The 24,394-nt window shown below is 35.8% G+C and overlaps 1 protein-coding gene across 1 annotated transcript in view; it reads right to left on the reverse strand.

Moving 5' to 3' along the window:
• The window catches only part of PKP2 (plakophilin 2), an 83,176-nt gene that overhangs the window by 20,067 nt on the left and 38,715 nt on the right, over nt 1–24,394 (reverse strand). Inside the window, exons 5-6 of the mRNA XM_011363150.2 lie at nt 19,633–19,840; nt 13,529–13,706 (exon numbers count right to left, since the gene is read on the reverse strand). Coding sequence (XP_011361452.2) covers nt 13,529–13,706; nt 19,633–19,840 — 386 coding nt within the window. The remainder of the gene's footprint in view (nt 1–13,528; nt 13,707–19,632; nt 19,841–24,394) is intronic.

The raw sequence follows: 24,394 nt of genomic DNA on the forward strand, positions 1-24,394 counted from the left end.
AAGTTGCTTAAATTCATTGGGCCTCGGTTTCCTCATTTAAGACAGTATGCTGTATTACATTAGTGAGGGTTTTGCAGGTTTCAATGTAAACTTTTATTGACAAATATTAAACCAGATGCTCTAAAATGTGATGACTGCATAATTAAAACGGAGGAGAGATGTCACAAAAAATGCAGGGTTTCACAGTGTGTTCGACCTAAGTCGAAAGTATGACCTATAAATATTTTTGCACTTAGTCTATTTCTAATTTTGCTAAGCCATGACACCTTTCTATAAACAGTAACTAAATCTACAAGTGGAGATTGCTTCCTTATAGAGAACTGAAGCTTAATCAAATACAGCAAAGTAATATGTTTGGGAATCATCTTTGGATTAAGTTTTTCTTGTTAACATTAACCATTTAAAAATATTTTCTCCCCAAAATGTTAATATCTTTATCAACAAGAATGGCAAAAAAACCAAACCAAACCAAAAAACCAAAAAACCAAAAACCAAAACCAAAAACACCCCCCAAAACAAAAAAACCCAATGCTTTTAGGTTTTTAGAATTTTGAGAACCACCCTTATTTCCTTTTACTAACTTCAACTGCTGATAACTACCTCTATAAAATTTATTAGACCGGTTCCTTTTACAAGAACATGACTGTTTTTAACCGACAAAAATGCAATTTCATGATTCAACCTAATAGCTAAGGAGATAAGATTAACAATCGTAAAACTATGAATATACTAACAACTTAGTGGCTGCTGAATTGATGCAACAAACTTCTGATTTTAACAAAGTCCCTTCTGTGACTCTGGTTCTCACTAGACATTTCTAATTAAAGATTTACTTCCTCACTTAATTTTACTGTACCTGACTTTGACACTTTGTCCATGAAGAAAAGATAGTGAATGGGCTCATAAACTGATAATAAAACCATTTTTACCATAGTTTATTCTCAAGAAATGATCATTTGAACAAGATCCTCTATCTATTCTCTGAGTCCATCTCATTATTTTATACATGAAGAAACTGAGGTCCAAAGGGTTTAAGTTACTTTCCTGGTGACAGCAAAGCAGTGATAAAATTGGGATAGGAGAGCCGTTCTTGTGCCAGGAGTGGCTCCAGAGTGGTAGCAAAGCTCATATAACATTCATTTGGTCTGCCATTTGTTTAGCAAATACCATATGTCCGAAGCTCCAAGACAATGATATCATGCTTTAAAGCTTCCCTTTGACTTTTTCAACCCCTGGCTTAGAAAAATGGCAGTAGTTTAAAATTGCTTTGACAAATCAAAAGGTCTGTCTTTCTCACTAGCGAAACTCACTACATACCTAGCAGATAAATGACTTAGCTTTGTTTAACTTCAGGGTGTTTATTTTGGGTTAGAATGGTAATTCAACTTGGCAGTACTGCCAGTTCACACACACTAACTGTTGCCTTGTAGTGTGGTATTATCCAGACTCTACTTGCTTGAAATGGGACTTATCAGGGGTTTCTGGCAGCTGATACCTTTGCTGACAGAAAGTGCATGGAACCCCACTGCTTCAGTATTTGATCTTACATATCAAAAATAGTTCTTACCTTACTCAACTACCCCAAAATATGAATGATAAGGGGGTATTATTTTATAGCACTATATCCATGAATAGAAGTCACTAGTCAGAAAGGAATTTGCTATGGTACCACTCAATAATTATTAGAAAATAATGTATCTATCTTAGGTATTTTTTTTTAATAGCTAATATTTCATTTTGTGGGAATCAGAGAATTAACGTGGCTAATCGTAGGCAGAACTGATCCTTCCACAATGTATCTCTTGAATCCTGAGAAATATTTACCTATAACTTTTCCTTACATATAGCCCAATAGAGGTTTAATATGGAAAAATATCTCAAAACTATAAACAAAACATATCAAAACAATTATCTCGTTGAAAAGTAAAAGAATCATATAGACACAACAGTTACTAAAAACTGATTATTAGAGTTACCAATGAATATATTAGAAATGTTTAATTTGGTGTCTATTGTTAGAATTAGATTAAATTATGACTTTATTTTCACCTGGTATAATCTAACAGAAGTCTGAGTAAATATGTGGGTGCCTTTTAGGAAACAACAACTGTACATTATTGTATCCTGAAATTTAAAAGCCAGGTCTTTAGACGGGGGTTAGATGCTAGGGGTCGGGGTGTCAGGAGGAGGGGGAAGTGGAAGAGATAAACAACTTTGCACATGAAGTAGGTTGTTCAGGAGCTCTTCGCCTCCACTGAGCCTAAATGGGAGGATTCGAGCTTGAATTGTAACTTGTGTCTGATATTAAGAAGAATATTTCTCGTAATATGAAGTGTGTGTGTGTGCGCGCACGTGTGTGCACACGGGGGGGAGAGGGAGAATAGAATCTGAACTCTGTATGTCTCTGAACAAAACTTCGTATATTTAGGATTCAGTTGTTTTATGTGAAAGCAAATCAGTGATTCATGACTCTCTCCAGGACCACTAATCTCACACATTCCTGAGTGTCACAGTGAAAAGGAGAAAAGAAAACCAAACACTCTGGACCTTGCTAGAATTAAAAGGAAGAATGGTATGTCTTTGTTAAGATTAATGACAGTGTGACTAAACTTTAAATTTATATGACAAACCAAAGAATGGACAATGTCAAATGATAAAAGCAGCTGCAATTTAGTGTATGTGCTAGACGTTATAGTAGGTACTTACAAATATCATGATCTTTAATTTTTATAAAATTTCTGAAATTAAGGCTCACTAAAACCTTATTCAAAATCCTGACCTGTGACTCTTGTTTAAAATCAGAATTATCTGCTTCTAACAAGATTTCTATTGTGGTGTGTGTGTGTGTATGTAGCTAGGGGCAGGTGGGCTGTCAAATAGCTAGTTTGCCAGCACTGAAAAGAAAAGAAGTTTGTTACAACACAGAAGGTCCACGCTCGGTGAACGGTCAACTAATTGGCTTAGGGAAACGATGTACTGATATAAAATGTTTAAAATAAGAAGGTATAATTGTTTCCAGGACATGAGAATGACAGACAACAGTAGGGTTGGAGTGACCCTTTTCAAGGCACTTTGCCAACAAAATAAGTAATTCTAAGAGGCAGATTTTTTTTTTTTTTTTTTAAATAGGGCTATTTCTATTGATATCAGGTGCAGTTGCCTACTACCATAGTTTACAAGTGCATCATGTGCAAGACCTGCTGCCTCTGGGACTAGTTTTAAAGTCTAACCAGCACACTGAGACAGTGATCACCTTGATGGTTTTTAGAAACTTGTAGGTGCATCTTTGCGTTCACTAACAATTATAGGCTTCCTAATACTGTGTGTTGTAAACTGTGCAGGAAGGCCCCAAATGTTACCAGTCAATTAAGTGCTTGGTCAGAGTCCATTCTAAGACCCAATGGGCACTTGGTAAGACCCTAGCTGATAAAGAGGCATCCTTCTTCCTCTTGTTATTTGAGATGGAGGTCTGGGCTTTTGTTTAACTCTCAGCTGATACATATCAAACAGTTGGGCCTTGTCTGTGATTAACCCAGAGAAAGCAGCAGAGGCAGCTTGTGGTTTGCATATAACAAAAGGGCAGCCTCATTTGAACTGGCAGAGCAATAAAAAGTCTCTGCCAAAGAAGGGCTTGTCTGTTACTCTGAAGGCAACATCAGATCCTGAAGGTATCCGCAAACATCAGCCAAAGTCAACTGTTTTATCTGCAAACAGAAGCAACATTGGGAGATAGAACAAAGCTCTACAACCTACACATTTTTTTCTTTCCAGGGCAAGGAACATTAACTGAACAAAGATAAGTCAGCATCTATTACACATGAAGAAACTGGAAAGTGGAGGAAAAGAAAATCTATCCTTAAAAATCCTATAGTTCTGCTTTCCTGAATTTTTGGGTCTTCTAAAAGTATTCTGAATAGTCAAAGCAGCCAGTAATCAACTGATTGGTAGGCAACAGTCTTTCTTCTTGATTTACCAGGCTGTTCAAGGTAGAGTGCCAAATTCCATTTAAAATCAATAATAAACAGCAAACGAATTTATAAAATATGTCCAGGAGCCATTGGATCGTGAGTTGATGTTCTTGACACCTAAAGGAGATATCTAGGATGCCAGAAGAGAATTGGTAAAGATGCTCAAGACCTAGAGTAGGATATATGATGCTCAGCCTGCATCTCTAAGACAGGGACAGATTTTAACCACAAGAGAACAAGAGACATCATTAGCTTTATCCACTCATTTTTTTTATAATGATGAATTTTAAAAAATTTAATAGTCCTGACTATGATGATAGTCTTTAGGTTTTTTTTGAAAAAGACTTTCAGTATTATAAGATATAGTTAATAAAATACTACCTCCAATTTAAGCTATATATAGATTTAAAAAAAAAAACATGAGGAAGCTTTTAAAAATCTCTGATAAAGAGATTCTTGGGAACTTTTTTTTCTGTTCAAGATTCACCTCATAAACTGATGAATAAAGACAAGCAAATATAGTCCTCTTGACATAATAAAAATCATTCCTCTGTTTCCTTTGTTTGTTTTTCCTCTGTATTATCCCTATTCATGTATTTTCTTTAATAATTATCCCAGGGCTGTGCCCAAATGAGGCAGTTGATATTTATGGACTGCCAGGTAAGAATAAAGAGTTTCTCTGGCAAAGAGAAATGTCACATATTTTCTGTGATGCCACATATTTTCTGGAAAGTACAACTTTAAATTTGGGCCCATCTGCTAAGGACACAAATAGGATAGTGGAAAATTTCGTCTGAAGAGTGGGAACCTTTGCAAGGGCGTTAGTTGTAGCTGTGCTGCTTGACAACTCTAACAAGATGCATACATACTCTTAGACTGGGTTCAGGGAGACCAGAGAGGGGTGACCAGGCAAGCATGGCCATATGTGTTTTGTTTGATTTGCTTGCTTTACTAACTTTATTATTGTTAAGAGGTTTCAAAATAATAACCTAAAACCCCTGAGAGTTAGTTTATAAAACAATCATTTTTTAAAACCAAGATTTTATTTACTCATTTAAATACCACTTTCAATTCTTAAAGAGAAATTTATAAATAATTTAATTCCTTAAAGGACATTTGTTTGTATATCTAAAATACCCAACTTATAAAATGTGATTATGACTGACAGTGTAATGTTACTAGAAACATTGCCAATTCCATTATTTATAGACTTCATATTGCTTTATGTTTATATAGCAAATGTGAAGAGTTAAAATAATTAGCAATATAATCGAGGTTGAAGTTGATGATTCAATTGTCTTCATATTTCTGCAAAAGTCACTCTCCAGGTTGAACTACCTGGATATTTCTTTTAGGTTTACACTGCCTCAGCTAATAGTCTTCTAGTTTTATATTAAATTATTTTCCAGAAGTAAATAACTGCAACCAGATCATTTTAAAAAGTAAATTCTGGCCTGCTTTTAGATCTATGTTGTTACAGAAAAGAAAAATAATTACTTAATAACCAGAGAAAATAGACCTTCATTTAATTAAGTATCTTCCTAATTATCTAAATCCTTATCTGGGATGATGCACAGGGCTAGACCAGCTAAATCCTTTTCTGTTGTGAGTATTCAGAATAAGGGATAACTTCACAAAGCAAAATTAAACAGAATGAAAATGGATAATTAAGGAAATGCATTCAGTAAAGTTCTAAAGTTTGACATTCATATAAGCGTAAAAAATGAATTTCAGTAACACAATAATATGATTTTTTTGTGTGTGCTGGAGAAGATAGATGTAATTGAATATATTAAAATTTTATACAGGGACATTCCTTTTCCAGAGAGTGGCTGGTATTGATATTCAAAAAAAACTTGCCCTTAACCATGTGGCTAATTGGGAACAAGACTGATAGTTATAGCTTTTCTTTCTAAAGGTACAGTTTGCTTCCTCTAACTACTCCCCATCCCAACTAGCTTTATAGTGATAAGTGACACTGGAAGTTTAAGATAGTTAAAAATTGTAGTACATATTATACATTCATCAAAACACATTTACTACACCATGACACATGAGGAAAAGTGAAGTTTAAGTCACTTGTAGAAGAAACGCATTATAAACTGCTTTTCCTCTTTAACTGGCATCTTTAGGCACAAAATATAATTAAGAAAAAGAAATACATTTTATAATATGCTATGGTAATGTTTTGTCACTTTGTACCATCATCCTAAACAAACTGGCAAATTCTGGGGTGGCTTATACAATGCAGAAACAATTGTTAGATTATGGTGATAAGATTAAGGCTGAACTTTTATATGCCTTTCTCAATATGACTTTTTCTAATATGAAAAATGATAGATGTGAACTAGTGATAGAATGATGAGCTAAAGATTGAGAGGAACTCAAATACCTACTCATTCTTTAGCCACTCCTTAAAGATGACTCTCCAGTCAACATTTTTTCCCAACCCCCAGGCAACCTCGGTTAAGCAGCTCAAGGCCATCCTGACAGTCTTTTCATACCTCTTTTATATGTCCTTTCAAATGTATTGTAATTATCTGTCCAGGTGCTTATCACTTTCACTAACCCTCCAGGGCAAAGATAGGTTCCATTCCCCTCTGAAATTTCAGGACTTTAAATAAAAAGTGTTTTGGATATAACAGGCACACAAGGCATAATGAATGACAGGGTTGGATAAGAGCAGGGGAAAGACGGACCAAGTGGTAAAATCCCAGGAAGGCTGGACTAGTTGCCTTTCTCAAATTTCTATAATTGTGAAAAAGTCATTGGTACTTAGTTTCTTCAACTGAAGAATGAGACTACTATCACAGGCAGCCTAGATGTGTTTGGCCTTAAGTGTTGCTCATAACTGAATCTCAAGGCTCTTTGGGGTAAGCATTTTCCCCCTTCTCTAGTCTGAAAGCCCCCACAATTCCCAATGGTCTTATACCTGTCCTCTTAAGTATCTGCCTGACCTCAGAAGGTATATTCATTCCAGACTTCTAATTGTTTCCACCACTTCTCCTTTAAGAGAACAAAGACTTAGGGAAGAGGAAGTAAGACAAGAAAGAAGGAAAGATAGAGGAGGAAAGAAGCCATGAGAGTAATATGGAGGATTGGAGAAATAATAAATCTTTGGTAAAAATTTTGAACTCACCCCTGATAATAACCATTGGTTTGATTTACGTCACATCTGAATGTTTTCCAAGTGTGACAATCAGTGAGGTGAAAAACAGATTTGACAGCCATTTCACACCAATTCCCAAGGAGTTACCCATAAGAAACAGAAAAGCAGAAGCTCACAATTACTGTGTGTAGGACGTGTGCATAATCAAGGCATCTAATGCTTTTTGGTAATTTACAATTCTAGGATTGTCACATAAATCTTCTGGAATGTGAAATATCTGAAAGAGTATACTGCTAAATACAATAACTTTTCAAATATTTTACTGTTAACACTTTTTGTCCAAAGTAAATAAAAAATAACTTTGAAAAAAATAGTGAGGCATTTTAGGTTTTCTCTGCTTGAAAAAAGAAAGAAAGGAAAATGCTGAAACTTAACAATACCTTATAAGAAAACAAAGGAACAGTTGCTTCTTTGAAAAGGGATGTGTATGAAGAAATATGCCTATAACCCAATTATCCATATCTTGATGTTAAAATAATCAACTAATGTAAATTCGGTGCCAGTGCTGTGCTGGTAAATGTTTAACAACCAGCTTTCTGGGGGCAGGGGAGCAGGGAGACCTCTGATTTATAGCATTTGCCAATTTCTGTGGTGTAAATACCCCCACGATCACTGAGTTCAAGCTACCAACATGATGTCACACATGCGGAATTATGAAGACATGTTTACAATCATTCTTGCTGGCTCCAGCACAAATGAGAGTATATCAATGTATTCTTCTTCTTAACTTAGATTATACTACTCATTATGCTAGTATAATATTGTCTAAGGAAAAAAGTGAAACTTGCATGAACACTGCTTTTCATATTGCAAAATCTGTATACTGTTCAGTGAGTAACTTCAGTCATGAAAAGTATGTAATTCCAAAAGACCTAAAGAAAGCACCAAGACCCATGATAAATGCCGCTGCAGGCAGATGTTAATCCTATAATAAACGATTTGATACCTTACAAATATCTATTTCTGATACCTTACAAAAATCTTTTGAAAGGATAAACTGTGCATATTAGCCTATGTGAATGCAATCTCACTGTAGCAGCTCCAAGTGGGCTGAACCAGAAGTGTCACTGTCCCAATTTCATTAACAAAGCAAACATTTTACCTACAGAGAAGAAACACTCTACACCACTGCTATATGCAGACCAGGGAAGTCCCTCTCAGAATTGATTTCAAAGTCATTAAAGGGAGAAAGTCACTGATACATGCAGAAGTTTTTCTCCAAAGTAGATTGAAGAAATTTATCAACACTAACTTAACTCAATCATAACGCCAAAAAATACTACTCTTGTTGCCAATTCCTTGTTGGCTCTACATCCATTGGAGGAGAAAGCACGAATACCTCAAGTGAACTTGTAGCAATTAAGATATTTGCTAACAGTTAGGACCTTTCTATGCAGCTAAGATTCACTCTTTCTAGAACCAGTCAATACCTGCCTTAAAATCTTTAGAGTAATCTGGGGTCCTAAATAAGCAACTACTCTGCAGACACCTGTATTGTCATGGAAACTGAGAGTATTAACAGGTCTCCTATAGTAAATTCCCTACATTCTGACTCATATCTTCTAGTGGCTGATTGGATTCATTGTGACAACATCTATTCTGAAGTTGTCTCCAATGCCATCACCTCCTCTCTTGGAAATATCTCCCTCTTCATATGCTTCATCCTTTGTATCTTCTCTGTTTATACACAGGTCAGGTCCCTAATGAGAAATGAACATGATTCTATAACTGGCCTACCTGACCCTGTGAGGTTGGGAGACTGTGCAGGGCAGAGTTGTTTTTTTGTTTTTTGTTTTTTTTTTTATCTTCATCAGTATAGTCTATAGACATGTGACTAACATTAATGTATCCAGCATACTAATAAATAGCTTTGGCTTTGGAGACAGGCTTCCTGGATGTAAATCCCATCTTTGTCTCTTACTAGCTCTACGATGTTGGGAAAATCACTTAAGTACCCTGAACCGGTTTCCTCATCTATAAAATAGGGAAAATCTACTTTATAAGACTGTTGTGAGAATAAACTGAGAAAATCCTCATAAAGCATTTAGAACAATTTCTAGAACATAATAATCACAATAAATATTAGCTATTATTATTATAAAGTAAATATACGGATGAAATAAGGGCAGAAATTTAGTAAGCATACACTATATGTTGCTCAATTTCCCAGATTTTTTGTAGTTCAAATACTGACAGTGGTTTGGATTGACTTTGCAAACACTATTTAAAATGGCATTATTCTGATAGGAGTGTATTCAGCTCTTACACCTTCTGAAAAATGTGTGCTGACTAGGGCACTGCTTCTTCCAAACCACGCAAGTCTTTTATTCTTCATTCACAGCGGGGACTACAGGAAGAGATTTTTCACAAATATATTTCACTTTAGATTTTTACTTTCTCAATACACTTTTCTTGTTGATGTAGTTGTTCTTCACACAGAACTTATCATATTCCTATCCTCCTCACACAAGCAAATATTGCTTACAGAAGAAAATAATGAACTCTTTAATATGACCTGCAAGGCCCCCACAGTCTAGTCTTAGCCTGCTTCCAACTTCTGCTTGATTACTTTCCAACACAAATTTAATACTCTTGCCAGACTCGATTATTCACCTAATTTATCATGTATTTACATATGCTCACTCATTCATTTCTTTTCATTCATATACTTTATATTTGCTTACTATATGCCAGAAACTTTGCTAGATGTTAGAGATTAAAGATATTTAAAATTCGCAGGCATGTTTGCATTTGCAGAGAATGAGCCCAACATACAAATGAAGAGCAAACAGATGAGATATAAATTTTACTAGTCCCAGGGATGCTGAATTTCTATTCCAGTCCTTGAGGCCATGGTTCCTTCATTCCCACAAGCAACTGTCAACATCTCAGCCACATGAGCCAATGAATCCCTACTTGGCATCAGCGAGTTTGAGTTCAGTATCGGCCATTTTCAAATGAGAGTCCTTACTGATATATTACCCATATTAGGAACTCTGATGACATGATAAAGCAATGGGAACTAGAGAAATTTTAAGACGTAAATGTATTTAAATGAATCAAAATGTTTTAATGGATCAAAAGTGCATTCAGAAAGCAGCTCTAGTGGACTGTACAGAGATGGATTCAAGGGAGACCAATCTGGCACCTCTTATGCTGTTCAAGAATGTAGTCCTTAATCCTTTAGAATTAAGAGAATTTCTGACTATTGAAAAAGTCTACCAAGGCCCAGTTTATTTGCTGCCTCTTTTTTAGTGTCTTTCTCATCTCACTCAGCTTGAATGAATAGTCCTTTGTTCTGCATTTCTGTAGCACTTCACTTGTACCTGACACCAGCAGTGCATCAGAATCGCCAGGAGGGCTTGTTAAAACCAGATTGCTGGGCCCCACCCTGAGAGTTTCTAATGCAGCAGCACTGGGGTGGGACCCAAGAATTCCAAGTTCCAGGTGATGCAAATGATACTGCTCCAGGGGCCACACTTTGAGAACCTCTGCTCTAACACATTTCATTGTAGCTGTATTCTACACTGTTTGCTCATCAGTGTCTGCTGCTAGATTAAAAGTTCCTGAAAGATTTTCTTGTTTATCTTTGTAAAACTCTCAGAAGCTAACATAATGCTTTACATAAAATTGGTATTTGATATGCACTACTGTGTTATTAACTGTGGAGATAAGCATCTTAACATAATAAATTCCCCGATTCCCTCAAAAAATGAACTGTGTAATTAGAAAAAAGATCGAAGGGCATAATATATCTGACTTCTTTCAGGCAAATTTTGATTATGTGTTCTGTTTTCTTTTAATGCTGGGCATAAAGGACAATGATTATTTTCAAATATAAGAAAGCTTGATATGCATGATCCTAGAGAAGTTAAGAATAGCAATTTTCTTCTTCCTTCATGTGTTTCTATTTCCTCTTGATTTAGTTGGCATCAGATAGCCCCAGGGGAGAAAACATTTCAAACGTTTTTCATCCCAATATTTAGAAATGCTGATCACACTAACTTCTTTGTAGTTGTTCATATAGCAAGATATTCTGCCCCTTTAGTTGCCATATAGCTATTAAAAAACACCTAGGAATAAATTTAAACAAGGGGGTGAAAGACCTATTAGTATACTGAAAACTATAAGACACTGAAAAAGACATAAATAAATGGAGAGATATTCCACACTTGTGGATTGGAGCAATTAATGTTAATGTTAAAATGTCTATGCTACCCAAAGCAATCTATAGATTTAATGCAATCCCTATCAAAATATCAATGGCACTTTTCACAGAATTATAAGAAGAAATTCTACAATTTGTATGTAACCACAAAAGATCCCAAACAATCAAAGCAATCTTGAGAAAGAACAAAGCTGGAGGCATGACACTTCCTGATTTTAAAATACATAATAAAGCTATATTAATCAAAACACTATGGTATTGTGGAAAAAAAAAAAAACAGTATGGGTATTGGCATAAAAACAGACACACAGATCAATGGAATTGAATAGAAAGCCCAGAAATAAACCTACGCATATGGTCAATTAATTTACAACAGGGAAAGGAAAGTCTCTAATACACGCTACTGGGAAAACTGAACAGCCACATGCAAAAGAATGAAAATGAACCACTATTTTACATCATAGACAAAAATGAACTCAAAATCAATTAAAGACTTGAAACCATAAAACTTCTACAAGAAAATACAGGCAGTAAGCTCTCTCACATTGGTCCTGGCAATAATTTTTTTGGATTTGACACCAAAAGAAAAGGCAACAAAAGAAAAAATAAAGAAGTAGAACTACGTCAAACTAAAAAGCTTTGCATAGTAAAGAAAACTGTCAACAAAATGAAATGGCAACGTAATAAATAGGAGAAAACATTTACAAACCATATTTCTGATAAAGGGTCAATATACAAAATATATAAAGAACTCATACTACTCAACATCAAAAAACAATCCAATTAAAAATGGGCAGAAGATCTGAATAGACATTTTTCTAATGAAGACATACAATGGCCAATGGGTATGTGAAAAAATGCTCAACATCACTAATTATCAGGGATATACAAATCAAAACTACATGATATCACCTCATACCTATTAGAATGGCTATTATAAAAAAAAACAACAAAAAAAACAAAAAAACAAACAAACAAAAAAACAAGAGATAAGTGTTGTAAGGATGTGGAGAAAAGGGAGCTCCGAAGCACAAATTAGTGTAGCTGCTACAGAAAACAGTATGGAGGTTCCTCAGAAAATTAAACAAAAACTGTCATATGATCCAGCAATTCTACTCTAGGTATTTATCTGAAGAAAACAAAAACATTTACTCAAAAAGATATATGAACCTCATGTTTACTGCAGCATTATTCACAGAAGCCAAGATACGGAAACAACCTGAGTGTTTTTTGATGGATAGTTTTAAAAAATGTGCTACACAAACATACACACACACACACACACACACACACACACACACACACACACGAATATTATTCAGCTATAAAAGAGAAGATCCTGCCTTTTAGGGATGGACTCTGAGGGTATTATGCTAAGTGAAATAAGAAGAGAAAGACAAATATTGTATAATCTGACTTGTATGTGGAATTTAAAAAAAACTAAAAGAAAGCTGAAATCATAGATATAGAGAACAGAATGGTTGCCAGAGGCAGGGAGGGTAAGGGAAGATTGGCAAAAGAGTTGAAGGGAGTCAAAAGGTACAAAATTCCAGTTATAAAAGAAATAAATCCTAGGGATATAATGTACAGCATGGCAACTATAGTTAATAACACTGTATTGCATATCTGAAAGTTGCTAAGAGAGTAAATCTTAAAGGTTCTCATCACAAAAAAAAATATTCTGTAACTATATATGATAATGGATGTTGACTATACTTACTGTGATCATTTTATAATATATACAGTAATGAATCATGTTATAAATCTGAAGCTAATATAATGTTGTAGGTCAATTATACCTCAATAAAAAGACAAAAATAATAAAAACACCAGCTTCAAAATTATTTTTAAACCATGTCATTAAATTAGATTTTTGTAAATTAAAAATAGCATGAAGCCTGCTTTAAACCCTGTGAGACAGGGAAGACCAGTCTGCATGGACTCCTAGGTATTCAGACCCCCAGTTTCTGTAGTAGAATTAACATCCTCTCTCTTATTAGCTCCCATTAGTAGCTTCTGGAATTGAACATGTCTGGAAACAATACTCTGTTGATACTTGAACCTTTCTCACTGTCTCTACATTGTGGTTCTAGTAGTTAGAGTGATCTTTATAATTCTTACAGCATCTCTAGGTAATGGAATAGGGTTTTAGACAGATCTGGACACAGGATTTAAGGTGCACAGAGAAAAAATTGTGTGCAGGGGATTTCAAAGTAGCCTTACCTTAGGCATCCTGTAACGTTGTAGAATATATCAAAATCAAGCAAACCATTTGCTTTGGGGTAGTCTCCTTCTGGCCACCCCGAAAAGGGGATGATGATAGTCTCAGTCAGGATAAGTAAGGCTTCTGTTATCATGAGATTCTTGAGTTTGTCACTAGAGGACAAATTCCACAGCAAACCTAGAATCAAAACAGTGCAGGGTTGGGTCAAAATAACTGCTGAAAAGGTCAGTTAAGGCCACTACCCCTAGGGCTATAGCTAGTTATTAAAAATGAGGGGTGGGGGAGATGGCTCCTTCTGTAACTGAAAGAATGTATTTAGAACTCATTAAAGGGCAATGGAAGCTGATTCATGAGAACAAATAAAAACATATATGGGGGGAGGTATAAAACTATAAATCTATGCAGGTCTAAATTAATCTCGAATGTGAATAAAAGCCAGAAATCTTTAAACATTTATTGCTGTTTTTCTTAAAAGACCCTTCCTTAAAGCGGAGCTCACTGAGATGATAAATTCAGGGCTTTCCAACATGGAGGCTTGAAATAATTCTATGTATTTAAGACTTTGACATTTTTAAGGGGTCATAGTTTTTCTCCCTTAGATGAATAGAGAGAACACCTCCTTCTGTCTCCCTGGTCCCCACTGCCTCCAATTCCACGTTACATTTGCCTCCCAATAATAGCAGAAAGAGCCTGCAGATACCCTTTGACTATGCTTATGCCTGTCCACAGCAGGCTGATCAACATCATCAGTTAATATTTATTAACTCATACTCAATGATAGCTTTTTATGTCCTCCTGGAATTTATGCTGGCTACCTCACGTATTTCTTATATTATAGTTTGGAAGGAAAGGGGAGACAAGAGTATTTTATCAATCTGCCAACTTTCATGGCCTAAGACTGGTACCATAGTTACTCATTTAACTTTTCCTTTGCTTTTGAATTCCTTTCTACACCCCACCCCCATTAAAGAGAAAGGCCACAAAGCCAACTCAGGAAAATATTATGATAACAGGATACTGTATTTACTAGGGCATTTGTGAGGCAGACACTAAACTGGGTAGTGAGAAAGAATATGAAATGGCATATACACTTAGGGTTTGTTTTTCTTACAAATTTGGAGCTCATTCTGATTCAGTAGAAGGACTACACACCTATTACTTGCTATTCCAGTGACTCTCTGCAGGTATAAAGTTGCTGCCAACTTTCATACCTCAGTAAATTAATCTAACTCACTAGCATCCAGGAAAGAACAAAGAGAGAGGGGACAGAAAGAAAAGGGATCTTCATTTTCTTCCCTATTTCCTCCCCCACCACCCAGTCAATAATTCCTACTTGTTAAATTTACTGCTTTGTCTGTATGAAGAGGAAGTGCAGGTACACAGGGAAGTCTACTTTATGAAAAAAGCAAACATGGCAATCTTGGCTGAATTACATGGTGATATCATCTCCCCTAATTTTAATGACTGAAATAATGGTCTGTTCAGTTAAAGTTTGGTAATTATTCAACCATACTTATATTTGGCCCATCAGTTAGAACAATCTAGGCCTAATGCAGTCTTTTGTGTTTAAATAGTTTACTTTGGCTGTGTATAAGTAACTAATTTCTAAAACAACCAAATTGCCACTGCAGCCTACACTCAGTTTCCATTAGATTCAGCGACACTGGGTCCTGTGTCTTGTAAGGACTAGAATTTTGGCACATGAGGAGGTCTTTTCTTGATCAAACTAGCATTTGAGGTTAGTCATCAGCAGTGTCCCTCAGCCACAGGTTTTGCAACACAATGACTTCATTCCTCCCACTTCATCTTAAAAGGCCCTGGAATGGGGAGAGACAGAATAAAACTCTGAAGGTGGCTGAAGACAATTAAAGGCAGGTTGGCTTTTGGTTACTAAGTTACAAAAGCAAGTTAAAAAGAAAAGAGAGAAAAGGGGGGAAAAAAAGCTTCCTGTTCTAAATAAGCAAACAAATTAAGAGTCTCTGCCTATGGGGGGTGGGAGGGGGGCTTAAAAGTGTGAAGCACAAAGACTTTTCCTCTTTTAAAAAAGGACCACACAGGGCACTCAAAGGAAAAGTACACCTTACAATAAACACCAGAGAGGATTAATTTGAACAAAGGGAATGGAATTTTCCTTCAACAGTCAATGTCTTTTATAGCTTGGCATGCAGTATTATTTCTATAGAACTATATGGTTTTGGGCGTTTGAGCATAATTTTTGAATTTTTAATATATGATGTTGTATAGAAATGTCATGCATGCCAAATTTATGTATGGCATGAAGCTAGGAAGGAGCTTAAATGTTCAACAGAGATTTGAGATTATACAAACTTATACACACACACCCCCTCACACATTATACACACAAAATCAAACACTGACCAATTATAAATTGGGAAAATATGTATGACACTATGAGACAAAGAGTTAATACCTTTAATATACAGAGTTCTTACAAATCATTGAAAATTCAATGACTAGTAGGAAAATTAACTGAAGCTAAAAGGTATTAGAATCCAATATACACAGGAATGCTTGCTCTCTCATAACTAAAGAAATGCAAATTTGACAGCTAGATTATAGAAGGTGAAACCAGAACCAATGAGTGGAAATGCTCAGGAAGGAGGTTTAGGCTCACTGAAAGTATAAACTTCTAAGAGTTTTGAAGAAAATATATCTGCTTGTAAGATCCAGCTGTATCGCCTTAACTGATAAAAATGAGCTCATTCTTTATCAAAATATCAACAAGAAGGTTTTATCCCAAAAACTAGAGTGTCAGACTTGACTAGCAGTTTCCAAATGGGCCCAGTGGCAAACCAGAATCACCAAACACACCCGAGTCTCTTATTTATGTGTAATCTATAGATATTTCCAGGCCACAGGTTTCTTTTTTTAATATTTGGTCAGACATCCACAGTTGTTGAGCAACTTACATGAGCACCACAATTGTCACTGCAATAAACACAGAGGCATGAAATAAGTGGCAACCTAATATTAAAGGATGCAAAGGTAGTTCAGAGAAGTTCCTTTCTTCAAAACTCAGAGAGGGAGTGTTGGAAGTAAAGAACAGAAGGATGGCATTTGAAAATACTTCAGAGGAGAAGTGATATTTGAGACAGCTACTGAAGGATGAGAGAGTTTTCTAGGTGTGAAAAAGGACTGTAGTCCAAGACAACAGTGGCAAAGATATCGAGACAGAAATTAAAGGCAGTTAAAGTTTGGTAATTATTCAACCATACTTATATTTGGCCCATCAGTTAGAACAATCTAGGCCTAATGCAGTCTTTTGTGTTTAAATAGTTTACTTTGGCTGTGTATAAGTAACTAATTTCTAAAACAACCAAATTGCCACTGCAGCCTACACTCAGTTTCCATTAGATTCAGCGACACTGGGAATAGACCAGCAGATCCCATGGTCATCAGGCTTGTATCATAAGATCTCTGTGTGGCTACAGAGCACAGACTTTATCTTATAGGTAATGGGGAACATAATGGGACAATATTTTCATTTTAGAAAGAAATCATTAGCAGAATGGCGGATAGATGGGGAATGTGCAATATTCAGTCTCAGAGCCAAGTACGAGGCTACCACAAGAGCAGACCAGAGGGCTAAAGAGGCCTTCAACCCAGGCGGTAACAAGAGCAAGAGGAGAGAGGGCAGGTCAGAGGAGTGAGGGAGAGCTCTCTGACCTGCGATTCCCCCAAACAACTCCTCCGCAAAGATGTGTCACCCTCTGCTGTGTAGCCTTGGAAAATTAACTCCCTTGAACCTCACACTGATCATATGTGAATCTTCAATAAAGCCTTATGGAGCTGTCAGGAGGAACAGAGATGAAAAATGAAAAGCCAGAGCTGAGTGACTAGCTCAAAACAGAGGCTTAATAAAAAAAGATGTTTACAAAATAGACAAGAAGAGATTCACATATATGGTTACCTGCTTAGTGTTTTTAAACAAATATATAAATATGTCTTTTTAAGTCAATAATTTATTTCTGAGGCCCAGAAAGCACTTATTTAGCTTTTCTATTAATAGAGCTAAGGAAGTCATTTCGAAGAATTTGTATCAAACACTCAAGTGTTGACTCAATTCAATTAACATGTAATGAACACGCCCTGATAGGGATGTTTGGCTTGTACTAGAAATTCTGGGACTTGCACAATCAACCTCCATTTATTAGCTCTGCAGATTATCTGAAGTAGACTGAACGGTTTCCATGGCATCAATATCACAGATCGGTCTTTAACCTTAGTTTCCTATCCTCTATACAAAAGAAGAGGAAAAGCAGTTCAATGGTTTACTTCCCTGACACACACCCACATATCTTCCCAAACTTTCTAGCTACCATGTACCCTAACCTCAATCGCCCTATTATCTGAGCTTCCTCTAAATAAGCAGCAGCTTCTTTCTGCTTCTTTGCTTTGCTAGTGATGTTCACTGTGCAGGAATAACTTTCATTCTCCTTTAAAACACCAGACCAAAACCTATTCTTTTTCCAGATCTGCAACAAAACATATCTCCTTCAATGAAGTCTTTTTGAGTGTAAAACAGGATAATCTGATTCTCTCTTGTGGTTTATTACTATATTTTATTGAAGAAAATGTTAGCTTCTAAATGTGAGGTTTTTTAAAAATGCCAACCATTACATAATTGTTCATGTTTTAGTAGCTGGAAAATAAAATCCACAACCTCTCTAGACTGTGCTTTTCACTGCCTGGCACTTGAAGGCTACCTGTAAATGTTGGATGAATGAACGGATGAGTGAGATCACTCTTAATTTCTGTAGATATTTTAATATAACTGAAATATGAAAGGAAATCTCCCAGGGGATATGATAGCATGCCAGCAGAGTGGTAGCATCACGCAACCCTTCATATAGTTTTATAAAATTAAAATATATTAATAGAAAAAAATGTGATATTTTAAGATACAAATGGGTAGAGGATATAACATTTATATATATAAACATATATATAAAACTGTTGTATAATAAAATGAGGATGGCAGAAATGCAAAATGATATATTAAAAAGGGTTACCTTCTTTGGGTCTTAGTTTCCGCACCTGTTAAATTGAGATTTAATATCCAATAATACCTAAATATACCTCAAAGCCTAAGGTTTTTGTTATAATTAAATTTTAAAATGTGTATCACCTGGGACATTGAAGATATTTCAAGTGTCCCCAAGGCAATGCTACTGATGACTGCACTCGGTAATGCTTCCTGCTTTCTTTGTAATGTATGCATGAAGCACTACCTGAGAGCTGACGATGAAGGCAGAAGGGTGGGCCTGAACATCTATGAACCATTTTCTCTTCTACCATATGCACAATTCATTTAAATGAAACTATGCTTCTCTGTGCTTCATGGATTACTAAAACTGTTGCTTTAATCCTTTCTGATTAGTTCATCTTTCTAATCCATTGGGCAGAAAGGAGATATTTATTTTTTCAAATCAATATTTGAACAGAAATATGAAATATTTTTTTCTGTTTTTTTTGGGGGGTATGGGGTTAGGTGGGCTAGAAAGCTGGTATTTTGAGTTCTTCAGGTGATGGAAGGATTGAAAAATACAGTTTCTGATCTTTTGACTAGTTTGATTAAGTTGATCCTCTGCATTAGGACATTATTTGATGCCCCAATTCACTTTCTTTGTATAGATTTAGCAAGTAGATTGTTGAGTAAATAATAAAAAGAATTGGATGTTCTTGCTGGGTTTCTTCAGAATCCTTTGGATACCTCAAACAATACTGAAATCCCACATATCCTCAAACTACAAAGTTGGCTGCTAGTGATTAAATGCAGAATTTTCATGCTGTGAGTCTTGTCAAGAAGTTGTTTTAAAGACATCTAGTCAAAGGTGCATATAACTTCTAATTAAAAATATTAAACAAAGCCTCAGAAAAATTTCCACTTCGGTAAAAAAGGAATTCAAACTTGATTTGCATCTGGAGTCTAAGCCAGAAGGTGACTATGTTCCCTGAAAGCCATCTCTCAAATAACATTGAGCCTATCAATCATCTGTTCCAGGAAACTTAAGAAAAACAGGACATAAGACATCTGGCTGGGGTGCACCATGCTTGCTCTTTAGCATTCAGTGAGCACTACCTGTTATTTGCTTTTTAGTCTCCAAGTCTCTGGTCTGTTTCAGCACCTGGAGCAGCCGAGGTACCCCATTGAGTTCAGCTACCTCCAACTTGTTGTCATTGTCTTCAAATATCAAGTTTCTCAAGGCCCCACAGACGGCTCGCTGAACATCTTCATTCTGAACTTTTAGGAGCTGCAGAAGCTTGGGGATGCCGTGAAGCTGATTAACCTGAGGAAGAAGAAGGTGCATATTTCAGATGTTTATTAATTTTGATGTGGCATTAAAGACGTTAAATGTAATATGAATGAACAGATGAAGTTTACTAATGTTGGTTATAACTCCCATCAGTCAACAACTATGTGTTGTATAATCTGAGACTCACAGTGTACAACATACTCTGGCTATACAGTATCTCTTGTTGAGGAGCTTACAATAAATTTGGGAAGTTAAAACAAAAACCTATGAAAAAATTGAAAGGGAAACTTTAACAATAAAGGGTGGATAAATGATAGCTAAGTGGGTAGAGAGTCAGTGATAAAAACCTTGAGCATAATAAAGACAGAGAGAACTGGGAATTAGAGTAAAGAAAGTTTTATGGAAGAATAACCACATTACATGAGCTTTTTTTCTGAACAGAACTTCAAAGTCAATTTAAACTGAACAGAAATTACCTTCAGCAATGGTAGAAATAAAAATTCATTTACCATGACAACCATAGTAGCAATGCAAACTAACCCTAAATGTAAGCCATTTTTATGATCGATCGCTTTGAGTATTTAAAAGAGTTTATATAAATTATTCAAACATTTTAAGTAACATAATATTACACTTGTTAACGTGCTATTTTAAAACTATTTCTTCTATCCAAATATGCAAGAGAGAGCATGATGTCTATTAGAAAAAGGGCCAGAACTAGGACTAAGAAGAACAATAGATGGTTTAGATTCTGAAATCTATGGCTATTTGAGAAGAGGCCAAGTAATAGTAATCTGAGCAAGGTGATTTTGTGTTTTAGGTTGCAAATATTACTTAAAGTAATCAAAAGTTGGCCAGAAGATGGCTGAAGAGATATAAGAAGTTGCAGATTGAATGCTTTCTTTCTCAAGGCTTCACTTAGCATCTGATTAAAAATTTTTTAAGTTGGTAAGAACTTTGGTAAAAGATCTCATCTTCACCATCTTAACGCAGACATTCTAAGGAAATAAAATAAGCTGTGAATGGGCATGAGTTTCCCTTTCAGATAAAGTTCATCACTTATGAACAATGCCTAATTACACAGCAGTTTACACTCAGAAGAGAGCTGCACACCTGGCCAGGGGCACATTTTCATATTTTCTATGTATCATCAAACTCTGGCCTCCCTTTAATAGACAAATAAATGGTATTTAAGACTCAGTCTTCCAAACTGACATCTTCCTTTGTTAGAATTGGGGAGGAGACTAGCAAAGCAGAAATGAAAGTCAAAATTGTATAATAATCTAAATAATAAAAAATAACCACAATAATAAAAATATAACAAAAATAACAACTCCTCCTCCCACTTCTATCATTAGGAAGTGTCGGCATAGTGTTAAGAGTTTTATGTATATTATCTAATTAATAGCTTGCAAGAACCTTAAAAAGAAAGCACACTTTTGGTTCCTTTAAGGCTTCACTGGTGGTAATGAGTAATAAATACTTCACTTATTGGCTCCCTTCAGAGGAGACATTTGCAGAACAGGAGACAATTGGGAAACAGGCCACAGAAATTTTCATGAGCCACGTCTACAGTCATTTTAATATATTTGTATAGCAATGCTAATGATAAAGATTTTTTAACTATCAATTAAATCTGTCCAACAGACCATCTATTTGATCACTTCACCTATTCCCATTATTACATTTCTTTAAAAGCAGAAAGGCAAAATTTATTTAAAAGCCTGTAACTCACGTTCCCCTAATTCCATCAATTTCTATTTCATAGTTGGGTTTTAAGGTGGTTAAAAACACTCCATAAACTTCATAAATGCCAAACAGACTAAATTTTCACAGTAGCAACATAAACATTAGATGAAAAAAGAAAATCTTGTTTGTCCTAGAGGTATTTTGGTAGCTTTAGAAATATTATATTACTTAATTTATAATTTATAGGTTGCCTTCTTCAAAATATAATGTGAAGTGGCTTACCAGCCATACTGCATTTCCTGCTGTGATGACAGCATAGTGACAAGTGGCATGTGGAGGCCTCCATTGCTCTGACTGGGGACTGTGGATGGCAGGCTTCTGTTTAACAGTCTTCTGATCTGTTCTCTTACCCTGCCACCTTTTCCCTCTGGCTTTCAGCACTTGCCCCAGCCCGGAAAGAAGGAACTGCATTCACACCGTGCTCAGATAAATGCTGAAATCCGACTACAGCTACTTACTGTAGAAACTGACTCCTTAGTATCTGGCATCTACCCCACATTTAAAAATAGATTTTATTTCCTTTTATCCACTTTATCAAGCAAATGGATATAAATCATATCAAATGCATGAAGTGGATGACATTCTCATTGCATGTAACTAAGATATTAGTGATGAATCCTATACACATTAGGGCCAATGTCACGTGTGCTATTCTTTCCCCTTTAAATTCAGGGAAGCAGCTGGAACCAGAGAGGTTACATATGCGTCCCAGTTATACTAAATCCTCAGGGGATTTGTTCTCCCTTTGGGGAAAGGAAAAAAAAAAAACCAACATGAATGTTTCAGAACTTCAAAAGAGCTTTCATTTGAGACTGGTGTCTAAATATATAAAGAGCAGAATCACATATTAGAATTTTAACTTTCTCTTTGACTCTATTCTGATCCTCTTCCCAGATTCCGGTGGCAAATAAGCAGAGGGAACAGGCTGATTCTGCTGGGGTAAAGGCTCCCTCATGACCCGGTGCATTTTCTCGCACTTCCTTTCCTGTTGGGAATGCCCTACCCACTCTGCCTCTCTTCTGGCAAAGCTCTACTCATCCTGTATGAACCGGCTCAAATGTCACCTCCTCTGTGAAATGTCACTCTCTCTGTCTCTCATTAGAGTTAATCACTTCCTGTAAATTGGGATAACCTTTCAGGAAGTCAATTGGCAATTTGTGTCAAAAACTAAAGATATTCACTTCTATAAACCTTCATTAGGAAATAATTTGAAATGCACACATGGACTAACACAGGATAATAGTAACTATATTATTTATAATAGTAAAAAATGAGAACCATAACTGTCCAACAATGGGGGAAGACTGGGTAATGATTGTTACATATCCACATGCTGAGGTTTCCTTGTGAGGGGCACAACAATGTTTGAACTGACAAATATTTTATTTGTCATTACAGTTCCCTCATCAGTCAAATGGGGATTATGCAAGATTAGCAATTGTGCACTAGGCACAAGTCATTCAATACATGGTTGCTACTACTATGCTACCATAAAATATTTACAAACTATTAATGTTATGAGAAAATGCTTATGATATAATGTTATTGATTAAAAGATGACTAAAATATCTATGCATTCCCACCCATAAACACATACATAAAAAAAGGAATGAGATTAAGGGGTTTGGGAGAAATGGTGGGGGTATAAATTATGAACGGGGCTTGCTACTTTGTATTTTTTTTAAAAAATCAAATATTTGTGCATGCTTTTAAAATCAAAACAAGAAAATCCTACAAATAAAACTACCTATTCAGTTTGATTCCAGCTATGTACATATATGCATTAAAAAAAATCAGAGAACAAAACTAAAATGATAACAATAGTTGGACTGTGGGTATATATTTTTCTTTGTTCTTAATTTCTCAAATTTCTTATTAATGAATTTGTATTAGGTTTATAATAAGATTTTACAAGACAGTTATGGCAGTCACTGTTTTGGTGATACGATCTGAAGCAGGCATAAAAATAAAACCAGTTTAAGAGAGCTTTGCAGATTAGATTAAGGAATTTGTCTTTTATCCTGCAGGCAAGCAGGGAAGCCTTTGGAAGGTCTCCCAGGGTGCTGTGAGGAGTGGATGAGAACAGAAGAAGGGAGATCAATTAGGAGGTGGCTGGATTAACAGAGATGATGGTGACAGGGATCAGCTGTCACACTACCCGGGCGAGCTAACACTCACTTACATAGGAAATAATATTCTTTGAGTTATTATTTCCAGGCAGGCCTTGTACAATTATCCGACTGCATTCTCACAACAACTCTGCAGTAGGACTGTTATTTTAACTTTAAAGATAGGAAAGCTGAGTCTTAGGTAAAATATCTTGCTTGAGGTCACCACCCACATAATTAGGGTGCTGGGACTCAAACCCATCACTGAGTGACTCCTGATGTCAATGCTCAACCAACCAAGTGTCTCACCTCCCAAGCCGGCAGGAAGAACAAGTTTAGAAGGAGGGTTGGATAGTGGAAAAGGAAAACAAAAGAAGATAACATGTTCATTTTTTGACAGTGATGATGAGTTTGGTGGAAAGTCTAGGAAATAGCTGGAAATGTGGTTTGGAACACAAGAAAGAGATATAGGCTGGAGATGCTATGAGTCATCAGCATCTAGATCCTACATTAATGGAAGCCACAGAAGTAGATGAGGCAGGTCAGGAGATGGTGTTGAATAAGAAAAATCCCAGGAGAGCATCTAAAAAACACTTAAGGGATAGGTCGAGGATAAATTTTTCACAGAGGAAACCTGAAGGAGACAGAAAGATGGAAGAAGAAGCAGGAGACTCTAGACCAAAAGAAAGTTTCAAAAAGGACAGAGGGATTGATGGGTATGAAATGCTGA

The sequence above is a fragment of the Pteropus vampyrus genome, unplaced genomic scaffold (genome assembly GCF_000151845.1).
Source record: "Pteropus vampyrus isolate Shadow unplaced genomic scaffold, Pvam_2.0 Scaffold82, whole genome shotgun sequence".
In the NCBI taxonomy this organism is placed as follows: domain Eukaryota; kingdom Metazoa; phylum Chordata; class Mammalia; order Chiroptera; family Pteropodidae; genus Pteropus; species Pteropus vampyrus.